We start from the raw sequence: 12,792 nt of genomic DNA on the forward strand, positions 1-12,792 counted from the left end.
TAAATGGGAGAATAAGATGGTTTCTGCTTAAATCTGGGAACTTAAAGAAAGTAAAAAATAACCATGAAATATATATATTTTTAAATTATCAACTTCTTATTTTGAAAATTCTGATTATGGACAGCAATTATACATGTTGCGTTGATATTTGCAGAAGTTTACGTGGGATTTTATACGCGTTTTAAAATGCAACGTGATTTGCTTTTCGATTTTACGGTGTATTTCTAGTGAGGAATGTTTCTCAGATGTTCCAGAATTAAATAACATTGATTGGGATTCATTACTCTGCCTGCAATGTCCCGCGTGATGAAAATGGGTGCCTTCATGCAGTTGGTATGCCGTAAAGCTACAGAATGAATTATTACGAATCTGCCAGGCGTTTCAATGTGTACAAAAATAGCATAGCTTTTATAACAAGAGGCTCATGGGCCACATCGCTTACCCGAGTCATTATGGGCCTGTTGTTGTTCAGCTGTTGTGATTTTTAAAAGAATTTTTTTTCAGTCTTTATTCCCATGAATAATTTTCACCCCCAAAATGTGGCCTCAACCTAGCCCCAGAGGGTCACGACATAACCGAACTTGAATTCACACAACATTGGGATGTCAATCCATGCCAACGACCTGGTCTAACACAACCTGGAGTGATTTTTTTTGGTTCAAATTTTCTATTTCGCTCAGTTGTCTGCTGGGTTAAATAGGCGACCAAAACGTCGCACATTCGAATACCAGCGATGTCACGTGATATTTTGAGTTGTTCCCTTGCACACGGCACTTTGCCTATTTTAAAATTCACTCTCCTGTTTGAATTGTTACCGATTTCGTGCTAGTGTTACTCCGCAGTGAGATAGTGTCCCGTCTAGACAAACTACTTACTATTACTTGTAGAAACGAAACTAAAGGACAAAAATAAAGACCAACCTACAAATGAACTGATGCTTTATTTCATACATTTCTCTCTAATAGTCTGTAATCAATATACACGTCCTTCAATTAGTCAAATCTCTTTGATGGCTTGCAGAAATGTTTTCACGTCAAAGGACAGACGGTGATTTCAAGAATCATTAATAATTATCTTCGATTCTGTCTATATGTACAGCATCCGGTCCGCCCGTATCGATTAGCTGGTTCATTTCCTGTTCCACAGAAACTGGTACCTCAGTGAATGGCATCAACGATTTAAACAGGTCAACTGGTCATAATGTGTATATATATATATATATATATATATATATATATATATATATATATATAGACAATTCTCAAATTCTAAATGTTGACGAATTGCTTGTACAGTAGCATACGGTAAGAAATTGACCGTGAATTCTTAACTCGTGAGTTAGCGGGTCACATGCGTCTTTTTGCAACGATGTTAGACACCATCATCGGATATCAATGATCAAAATTTTATATATACATGTATATCAGGCATGATATATGATCAGGAGTATACAGGTATGAAATATGTATCAGATATCGGGTGTATATACAGGCATTATATATAAGTCAGATATCGGGTGTATATTGGTATAATTTATGTATTAGATACCAGGAGTACAAACGGATATATGTATAAGATATCGGATGTATACGGGTATGATATATGTATAAGATATCGGGTGTATATGGGTATGATATATGTATTAGATATCGGATGTATACGGGTATGATATATGTATAAGATATCGGATGTATACGGGTATGATATATGTATAAGATATCGGGTGTATATTGGTATGATATATGTATTAGATGTCGGGTGTATATGGGTATGATATATGTATTAGATATCGGGTGTATATGGGTATGATATATGTATTAGATATCGGGTGTATATGGGTATGATATATGTATTAGATATCGGGTGTATATGGGTATGATATATGTATAAGATATCGGGTGTATATGGGTATGATATATGTATTAGATGTCGGGTGTATATGGGTATGATATATGTATTAGATGTCGGGTGTATATGGGTATGAATGATATAAAGAATCGCCAAATTTGATAATCTTCTGATGTACATGTACTTCCAAAAAAAAAGAGTTTTAAAAGTCTCCACTTCCAGTGTTAGAAACTATTGAATGAACGTTTGACTAACTTCTCAGAGAATATCCTCTGTGGTATTGAACAATGGTGTCTATTTCAGCCATCCACAGATAGAAAGTGTCAATTCACACCTTGTAATTTCTGGGTTTTGTTACATCTAATTATCATTCTTCAAGGCCGGGTGCAGTCCTGCTCTCCAGAGCAACAAATATCAAAGTGACAAACACGCCCAAGTAACAAATTCCTGCCGAGGCGGAAAATCCAAAGGACCAGGAAAGTGTCCATTTTACATCCGGGACATCCACTCCAAATATTACTACGCCCATTAGAATAAACGATGCTGTAAAGAAATTAATCAGATTTTTAGATCATGTCATAACATTACATCATTAGAACGAAAGAGGTCGTAGAAAACTGACCATGCTTTTTGTCCGATTTTGCAAACTATGAAAAATTCCTTCCCGCTGAATCCTACGGTTATGTAACTAAGTTTCAGTTTTTGAACACCGTACCCTTCGATGAATACTATATATAATGAATGTATGTATACCAGGTGTATCATAGGAATACTGTGTATGTGTATCATTAATATAAGAGAAAACTGAATATTGTGGTTTGAATCCCCCAAAGAGCTTATTTTACTTTCTGTGTGTATCATGTGCTCATAACCAGGATGGAGAGAGCGGAGGTTAGATAGAAAATAAAAATAGAACCACGTTGTTAGCACCTCCCCTTTTGAAATGCAGCGGGGCTGTTGGATTACTAATTGCTGTTTGTGTTCTATTTTACCTTCTTCAAAGTACATGTATGTGATTTTAACTGTTGACAGTATTTCTCAACTGTTGGTGGTGTTCATTTTAAGGAGGTACTCTACATCGTCATAATGGCTGACTTCCTTTCAAAACATGGATGAAAATATAAATATCAGCAATACTTGTCTATTCATTTCAAAAATCATCACCTAGTGGTTAGTATATCGACTGCTGAACTGTAAATCGCGGGTTCGAGTCCAGCAGGGGTTTTAATTTTTTCCCCAGATTGCTTTCTACTAAAACTGCATTTTTTTTACTAAATAATTTTTTTTGAAGGTTTTTGATTTCAAAATATTGTTGTACATGTCCTCCACTTTTCATCCATATCAAATTTCTCTGATGTACCATACCTATTTAGCTAATAACAGTATTCTATTTTACAAGTGGATGATGTTTTAATACATCTTTTCATATTGTTCTGTTTCCCCGGTTGAGGGTCTTCTGTTTCCCCGGTTGTGGGTGTTTTGTTTCACCGTTGGAGGGTGTTCTGTTTCACCGGTTGTGGGTGTTCTGTTTCACCGGTTGAGGGTATTCTGCTTCATCTGAAGACGGTGTTCTGTTTTACCGGTGGAGGATGTTCTGTTTCACCTGAAGACGGTGTTCTGTTTCATCGGTTGTGGGTGTTCTGTTTCACTGGTTGTAGGTGTTCTGTTTCATCGGTTGAGAGTGTTCTGTTTCACCGGTTGAGGTTGTTCTGTTTCATTGGTTAAGGGTGTTTTGTCTTACTGGTTGTGGGTGTTCTATTTTACCGGTAGACGGTGTTCTATTTTACCTATTGGGAGTGTTCTATTTTACCTGTTAAGAGTGTTCGATTTACTTGTGTTTGGTGGGATTTATCATAACTTCATTTATTGTGAGTAATCGAGTTTACTATAATTTAGTGTTCAATTTATATGTAATTGATTTAACCTGTGTACCTGTGACTGGTTTTACCTGTGTACATGTGACTGATTTTACTTGTGATTGATTTTACCTGTGTACCTGTGATTGATTTTACCTGTGTACCTGTGATTCATTTAACCTGTATATATGTGACTGATTTTACCTGGGTACCTGTGATTGATTTTACCTGTGTACCTGTGACTGATTTTACCTGTGTACCTGTGATTGATTTTACCTGTATACCTGTGATTGATTTTACCTGTGTACTTGTGATTGATTTAACCTGTGTACCTGTGACTGATTTTACCTGTGTACCTGTGATTGATTTTACCTGTATACCTGTGATTGATTTTACCTGTGTACTTGTGATTGATTTTACCTGTGTACCTGTGACTGATTTTACCTGTGTACCTGTGATTGATTTAACCTGTGTACATGTGATTGATTTAACCTGTGTATACCTGTGATTGATTTAACCTGTGTACATGTGATTGATTTTACCTGTACCGAATGCAGAGAGGACGGAGAGAACGGAAGTCCTACACTTGTCGTCATATTTGAGGGAAGCGGCAAACACCAGACACGGAGTTAGTATGGTACCCAGCATTCCTAGCACTTCCAGGATCTGAACCGAAATTATCTGAGCTGTAAGAACAGTGTATATCGAAATGATCTGAACTGTAGGAAATGATCTGAGCTGTAGGAAATGAACTGCGCTGTAAGAAATGGAAATGAACTGAGCTGTAAGAAATGGAAATGATCTGAGCAATTAAAAATGATCTGAGCTGTAAAAACACTGTTAGTCGTTATTAAAAGTATTCATGTTGATTGACAATTGATAAAGAAAAAATTCAAAATAAAGTCTGTTGGGTACGCACTGCTAATCACTTTATACACTTTGTTGACTTGATACTGGTGTTTTATTCCAGATACAATTTTTATAGATGTTGACAAATTACGGAATGGGATACTCCAAAAAATTGTTATAGAATTTTGTAACACTATTTGTAAATGTTTTAATGTTGCTATAAACCCAGGTTTACCACAAAATTTTCCTATGAAACCATCTTTATTTTTGTATTATTTACAAATCTTTACTTGAAAAATTTAATGAGAAAACATTGCCCAAAATAGAAATCCTTCAAAAATATCTTTTTATTGGTATATTTCATATATCAATAAAAGGTGAAGATTAATGACCGATTTACATTTGTTGTTTGATTAAATAATTGAAAATGTAAACACAACAAAATTCTATTTCATTTGATGCGTGCAAAATTTAATTAATAATCATTCCAATAGGGTCTCAATATATGATACTGTAAAATCATTAGATTTCGTGGGTGCTCGTATCCCAAGAATTTCAAACCACAACGAAATTTACAATTTCTCAATGTACAGAAACTATATTCACGAAATTACACCACAAACCAATAAAATCTCCACAATCCACGACCCCCCCCCCCCCCCCTTCCACGAAATTAAATGATTCCATCAAATCTCTACAATTCAAGGGCGGATCAAGAAAATCTTTAAAACTGACTACGACCTTAGATGGTGCTCTTTCATCTAGATAAATACAGAGGAATCACAGACCCCATGTCACCAAACTGCCGTTATTGTTGAATTTTCTAACCAAGGGGGGCGGGGTGCCACAGCCCTACACTCCTCCCGCAAGATCCGCCTCCGTATTTGATAAACCTGGACATAGGGTCCTTTATTAACGAGATATGAATAATGATAAGGACTGGTCATGAATGTGAGACTCTTACTACTGGAAGATGAGCGATAATATTTTGCGCCGGGGCTTAAAAACTGATTGTCTTCTTGACATGTTAATCAATAGCTCAGCTCCACGGATCCCCCAATTCGTATGCTGTTCATTGCACACTGTTAATCATGTCAATTAGTTTAATACACTATTCATGGATTTTATGTTACCATTAATGATTTTTACAGCTTTCCAGGAATGAATAACTGTACTCTTATAAAATGAAAATCATACATAATTCAAGCAGAAACTCGAAATATTCCATTATTCTTTAGTTTAAACATATCTTATTGCATGATAATCACGTATACAAATAAAATAATCGTTATCATAGTAGCAAAGGGATTCGGAAACAAGTCCATTATTTTTTTTAATATATACATTCTGGTGAGTAGTATCATATTACACTTCAAAAAATCTATATATAGCTTACCATTCAGAGAAAACTGACAGATCGGCACGTGTTCATCTGATCTTCCTATATCCTCGCAAGTTTTCCAGAGTCCAAAGTTCATCCGTTTAGTGTGCTGTGGTGTCGAGTCGCACCAATGAGGCATGGACAAGCCCACGATTTGTAACAGAAACCCTAAGACCATCCCCCCAATGGAGACTCTGGTGCACGGCGACAACGATCGACACATGACTTTACGCAACCTACTCAACAAGTGCCCTAGGTGCTTTGAGGACCAAAGATTATATGGGATGAAAATGCATCCCCAGGCAGGCAGAGATATATCTGGAGCATTTCGATAATCAATGAGCAATAAGAATAGTCCATTAACGCTTACCATGACGTGAAAATATCGTGACGCAAATCCAATATTAAGCAATTTAGGTTCAATTAACGTTTTATTACAACTCATAATTTTTTGGTTTTTATAAAGGAGGAATTTTACATCGTCATAATGGACGACTTCCTTTCGAACAATAAATGGAAAAATTAATATCAGTGATGATTTTCTTGTCCTTTTCCACTTCAACTTGCCTTGTCGGTTAGCTTAGTGAGTTAATGAAATGTACAAAATTAAGAGTAAGGCAATGTACTGACCTCCGATCTGTAGATAGAGAGTTCGAATCTCGCGGGGCCCCCCTTACTTTGGACAAAAACAGCACTTTTTAAATAAAGTAAACAGTTTTTGATTTCAATTGGTTCGACGTTCCTCCAACAACAGTTTTCTCTGGTGTGATACACATCCTTAAATTCGTATTCGTATTTAAGATTTCAAGTATGACATTATGTTTTGAGCTCACCTATGCTGAAAGCTCAAGTGAACTATTCTGATCACCAGTTGTCCGTCGTCCGTCTGTCTGTAAACTTTTCACAACTTCATCTTCTTATCCAGAACCACTGGGCCAATTTCAATTAAACTTCGTACACATCATTCATGAGTGAAAGGGATTCAAGTTTGTTCAAATGAAAGGTCATGTCCCTTCAAAGTGGAGATAATCACGAAAATGCAAATAGGGTGGGGTCATTTAAAACTCGTCTTCTCAAGAACCACTGGGCAAGAAAAGTTCAAATTTACATGAAAGCTTTCTGACTTAATGCAGATTCCAGTTTATTCAAATCATGGCTCCTGGGAGTAGGGTGAGGCCACAATTGGGGATCAAAGTTTTACATTTGAGTATAGACTATGTATAGGGGAAATCTTTAAAAATCTTCTCTAGAACCAATGGGCCAGAAAAGGTCAAGTTTATATGAAAGGTTCCTGACATAGTGTAGATTCAAGTCTGTTCAAATCATATCCCCCGGGGGTAGGGTGGGGCCACAATAGGGGATCAAAGTGTTTTTACCTGACGTCAACAGACAATTAGGTCCACATCATATTCGCACAAAACTTTACTCTTTTCCATTGAGAGTTTCAAATACGTTATTTGAAGAAGCCAAAGCTAGTCTATACTTGAATTTTTCAACATCAGAATATAGTCTGAACTCTACGATTATGGATGTTGCCAATCACAGACTCTTTAAACCACCGCGGGTCATGGATGCTATTCCTTCCGAGCCTTAAGCTTAAATTCACACACAACGGAATATATACCGTCAACATAAGCAACATTCTTCGTAATAAAAGAGCTCAGTCTTGTATTCCAACATATTTCAAGTTTAAGTCTAAATCCTGTATTTCCTACAAATATATATCTACTAGTGCATCCAAACTTTGTAATCATAAACAACTTTGCAGTGCCTAGATATGGACCATCTTAAACTTAATCCACCTACGTGATCTTGTTCTTCATCTTTCAACTATAGTCCAGCTGGACATGTCATTAATGGTGATGTTGATATAGTTGAAAATGAGGACCACATCAAAACAAAAGTACGTACCATCTATCCTTCTGTGTTTAGTAAACCAGAAGTGATAAAAGAAATAGATAGGTTACATGAGGAATATGTTTTGGTTCCAGCTGACAAAGCTTGTAACAACATTGTCTTTGTAAGGCTCATTGTTACAACTGAATTTTAAACGAACGTGGCGTTAATTTCACTTTTGGTAATCGTACTTATACTCCAACTGCCCTCTCAAAAGATGGAATTCTTCAAAATCATGCTTCAGTTTTAGACACATTTAATATCCCCGTCAATTTGTCAGATGAATATGAGTTACTGTATCTATACTGGATTCCCAAACTTCACAAAAACCTTCACAAACAAAGATACGTTGCTGGATCCAGTTAGTGTTCAACCAAGCCTCTATACTTGCTCCTCACGAAAATATTAACTGCTGTGAAGGAGAAACTTCAAACTTACTGTGCGACTACATATGCCAGAAGTGGTGTTAATCAAATGTGGATTCTAAAAAATCTAAAGAACTTTTAGTAAACTTTTCTCAAATCAACAACATCAATACATATTTTCAACACTTTTCAACACGACCATTCCTCACGATGAATTAAAGACTAGACTTTGACATCATAGACGTTTGCTTCTTCCACAAAAATGGAAAACGGAAATATTCATATCTAGTGATTAGTCATTCAAAAAATTACTTTGTTAAACACCACTCTAATTCCTATGCACAAGTACTCTGATGTTGAATTAAAAAATATGCTGGAGTTCCTCCTTGATTGATTGATTGTATATTGTTTAACGACTCTCGAGAATGTTTCACTCAGATGGAGACGTCACCACTGCCGGTGAAGAGCTGTAAAATTTAGGCCTATGTTCGGCACTTATGGCCTTTGAGCAGGGAGGGATCTTTATCGTGCCACACCTGTTGTAATACAGGACCTCGGTTTTTGCGGTCTCATCCGAAGGACCGCCCCCATTTAGTCGCCTCTTACGACAAGCAAGGGGTACTGAGGACCTATTCTAACCCGGATCCCCACGGGATAGTTCCTCATTGACAATATCTTCGTAGTCTATGGTGATCAGGTCTTCCAACAGTCTGTTGGAATTACCATGGGCACGAATTGTGCTCCTTTGTCAGCTGACCTGTTTTTATATTCTTCTGAAGCAGAATTCATTCAAAATCTTCTACGTGAGAAAAAATCTGAACTCGAAATAAAGGACACCACAGAGTCGTCCACTTCTGCTTCATACTTAAATATTTTATTGAAAGTAGATATTAACGGCAAACTAACAACTCAACTTTATGATAAACGAGATGATTACAGCTTCTCCATCGTCAACTTCCCATATTCATGTAGCAATATTCCATTATCAACTGCATATGACGTGTATATATATATCTCAACTGATTCGATACACAATCTGACCTTGTCCTGCATATGATCAGTTTTTAGATCGAAGCCTCTGGAAAGAAAATACTTTTATAAATCTGCTTTTTACCATGGAAATGCATTTATGGTATTACATATAATCATGTAGTTAGAAAGGCGTTTACTCAAGAAATACTAATAAATTTTATTTTTGAAAATACAAGAGGGATACGCCGCTTTACGACAACATACACTAGCGCTTCAAGAAAAGTATGCTGGCATGAAGCGTTGCTGTTCATGCCCTCATGTATTTTCTTAAATTTACATTTTACATATGTACTTTCATTGATGTCGGAAAAGTCTCGGCCGGTAAAGTTGTGCTATATTTATTGAGATTCATGTTTTTTAACCATTCGTTAATTTGATAAAATTCCTATTAATTAGCATGACTGAGGTATGTAGGTTGTCCAATACAACATAACGCGAGATATTGTCAACAAAAAGTTTGATTGTGCAGTCACTATTTAATACTAAGGCGAAAAATACGAGTATCAAAAATAGAAGTGGACCAAGAACACTACCTTGAGACACACCTGCATTTTTCTTTAATGAGTCAGATATGCTCCCGTTAATTACAATTTTTTGCGTCCTTTGAACCAAACCCTTTTACCTATCTTACAAAATTTGTATAATTGATCTTTATGTGAAATGTCAAACTCTATCAAATAAATTAAACCAGTTATGAAAATTGAACCAATATGTTTCGATTGATTCTTTCAAAAAGTTGACTTACTCGTACATTCTTGAAAATACACGTGTACATTTTTCGTTCATTGATATTATTTCATAGTATAAAAATATACATAAACAAATGCGGAATGGCAATAAAGATAAAAGAAACTGAAAGGAATGTTATGATTATATTAAAAAATAGATAATAAATTCTATTTTTCTTGCTGACAGAACCATATACGAGGGCTGTTCGATATGTAATGTGTATTGTACGATATCTCAAAAACATTCGACTCAGATAGTGAAATGAACATTACATCCCTTCAAAGTATTCTCCGCGGTTTGAAATACATAATTTCAATCGCTGAATCCATTTCTGAAATGCGTCACGGTACGCTGATTTATGTAGACCTCTGAGGCACTGACTGATGGCTGAGCCAAGGGCTTGTCGGGACTTGTAACGACGACCAGATAAGAACTTTTAAGTTTTGGAAAAAGGAAAAAGTCTCATGGGGCTAGATCTGGAGAGTATGGTGGGTGTGGTAAGACGCTAACCTTCTCCGACTTTAAAAATTGCTTCACAAGCTCAGATGTATGTGACGGAGCATTATCATGAAGCAGACGAATATGCCTAAATCCTGACACAGGGTGTAGTTTATGATAATACATGTATTTCTTGAACTTTTTAGTATAACATTTCAGTAATACCGACCTGTAACACCTTTGCCCTTCGGCACTGGAATTTGTGCGACTATAACATTACATGAGAAGAATATGCAATAAAGAACCTTCTTTGTGCTTAAGGTTCTTTTGGCAACTACATGCCTTCTACTGTGTTCAGTTAGCCATATTTTGTTTCCAATTTTTCTTACTGGTTCGAAATAGTGAACCCATGTTTCGTCAACCGTAACAATGTTTGCAAATTGTCTTTGATTGAATTTGGGAAACATTTTGAGCAACTGTATAGCGGTTTACAAGTACTCGTACTCGTTTTTGGTCACCTGTCAATATACTAGTATACTGTATCCATCTGGCAGAAATATTTCGTACTTTCAAAATACGCTTCAAAATGAAATGCACCCGCGATAGCGATATGTCAACGGCTTTGGCAATATCACGAATCGTGTATCTGCCATCACTTTCAATTATTTCCCTGACGTTTGAGACATTTGCCTTACCTGTTACAGTTACAGGTCGGCTAGATTTTGCTGCATCTTTGACAGACTCTATGCCAGTCAGAAATTTCTTTCTCCACCTACGAACTTTCTCATAAGATACCTTATCAGACCCATAAACATCCCCCAATTCAGTAAAAATCTGCATTACCGAATGACCGGGTTTTGTGCGAACTTTTATATAAGCTCCAATTTCTTCAATATTCTCAAACCGTTTCCCAACCATTTTTACAACAGTGGTCAATGACTGGCTCTATTGCAGTGATTATAAGTTTCAAATTATGTGGAGCTGAAGGCTCGTGCTTATACCGATGGAAAGGTATTGAATGGAGCTATTCACGAGTATCATCATCCACAAAATCGTGCAAAGCGTTATCGCGCTGCGGTACAATACACATCACATATCGAACAGCCCTCGAATCATCTTTTTCTGGAGGAGACACAGTAATGGCTGAGTATTTCATTTCTACTCAGAGCATATTTTGTCAAGCAGACTGAATGCATGTTTTTGATCAACCTACCCCACTTCCTAACGGTCGCTATGTACAGACCTCGTTCATCTTCAGTCTCGAAATTGTCCGAGTCGCTTCTCTCCAGGGATATAACAGCTTTCATTATTTCTCCATCTACGATATCCCGATTGCAATAACTATCTTCAACTTTCAAAACATTTTTCTATGCTTGCTCCCAATCTCAGATTGCAATCGTGTCAAATGCTTCAATTGATTTTTGAAACGTCGTCAATTTTTTAAGGAAACAATTTGGTGTAAATATGATACCAGATTAATGCTATGGTATTTAAATTAGGGTCGTGATGAGAATGTCTCAAAGTTCTGGTGGAAGCCTCTTTTCATTAGAATTCATATTATTTCGTACTTTATGTTGGCCATTTTGTCTCATGGAAGCATTAATATTGACACTTTTTTCTTCGAGTTGAGCTAATAAGTTCCCTCTCATCTGCAATTTGCGAGCAAAACTTGCCTGTATCGACCCAGGTTTCATCAATATGTAAATCAGAAAATCCCATCCTTTTACAGCGTTGTCGGACTCCGTTTTTGGGAGTCAATGGGAGTAACAAATCCAGACTCTGTCTTCGAAGTTTTTCGGTATATGCATATGCACAGTGACTTTAAAAAAAGTAGCAAAAAACAGTAAGCAAGTAGGGTTTTGCAAGAATTGTTACTGCACAGTGTTGGATGTATTACGAAATCTGAAAGTAATCAACAATGATAATCTAAGGTCCAGGGAAGAGAGGTTTTGTGACTTGTCACAAAATGACTCCTGACCGTTGTAAATTTCAACATTTTATTTTACTATGAAGTCAAACCGTCAATCATGTTTCAAATGCAAAACTTTAATCATTATCGAAACTAACATACTAGTTAATGTGGCTAAGACGTGTATGCCACCGAAATCAGGTCATAACGTACGATATAAGAAATGTTAGTGAGGTGGGATACCCGATTCACACTGATAATGAGCTGGCAATTAATACGAATTTACAGAATTAAAACAGTATATAAGATCTACCACCAGAAACTCATGTCACTCGCCACAAGATCACTAATGATGCTAATTAACCCTACCCCGCATTCAAATGACACGGTTACTCCAGCCTACCAAGTCAATAAGGACTTTTCCTTCACCAAGCGCCGGGCATTACTCACGTGTCTTTCGGATATGACATTAGAAATTATGCCAATAGA

The 12,792-nt window shown here is 36.5% G+C and overlaps 1 protein-coding gene across 1 annotated transcript; it reads right to left on the bottom strand.

Moving 5' to 3' along the window:
* Positions 1-1,211: 1,211 nt before the first annotated feature.
* On the bottom strand, positions 1,212-6,159 carry LOC125683821 (uncharacterized). The gene is made up of 3 exons (XM_048925301.2): positions 5,950-6,159; positions 4,247-4,390; positions 1,212-2,391 (listed from the first exon to the last, which is right to left on the bottom strand). The coding sequence occupies exons 1-3, from the start codon at positions 6,155-6,157 to the stop codon at positions 2,216-2,218; spliced, it is 528 nt and encodes a 175-aa protein (XP_048781258.1). The 5' UTR covers positions 6,158-6,159; the 3' UTR covers positions 1,212-2,215.
* Between the last annotated feature and the right edge of the window lie 6,633 nt (positions 6,160-12,792).

Source organism: Ostrea edulis, chromosome 6 (assembly GCF_947568905.1).
Source record: "Ostrea edulis chromosome 6, xbOstEdul1.1, whole genome shotgun sequence".
Taxonomy (NCBI): Eukaryota; Metazoa; Mollusca; class Bivalvia; order Ostreida; family Ostreidae; genus Ostrea; species Ostrea edulis.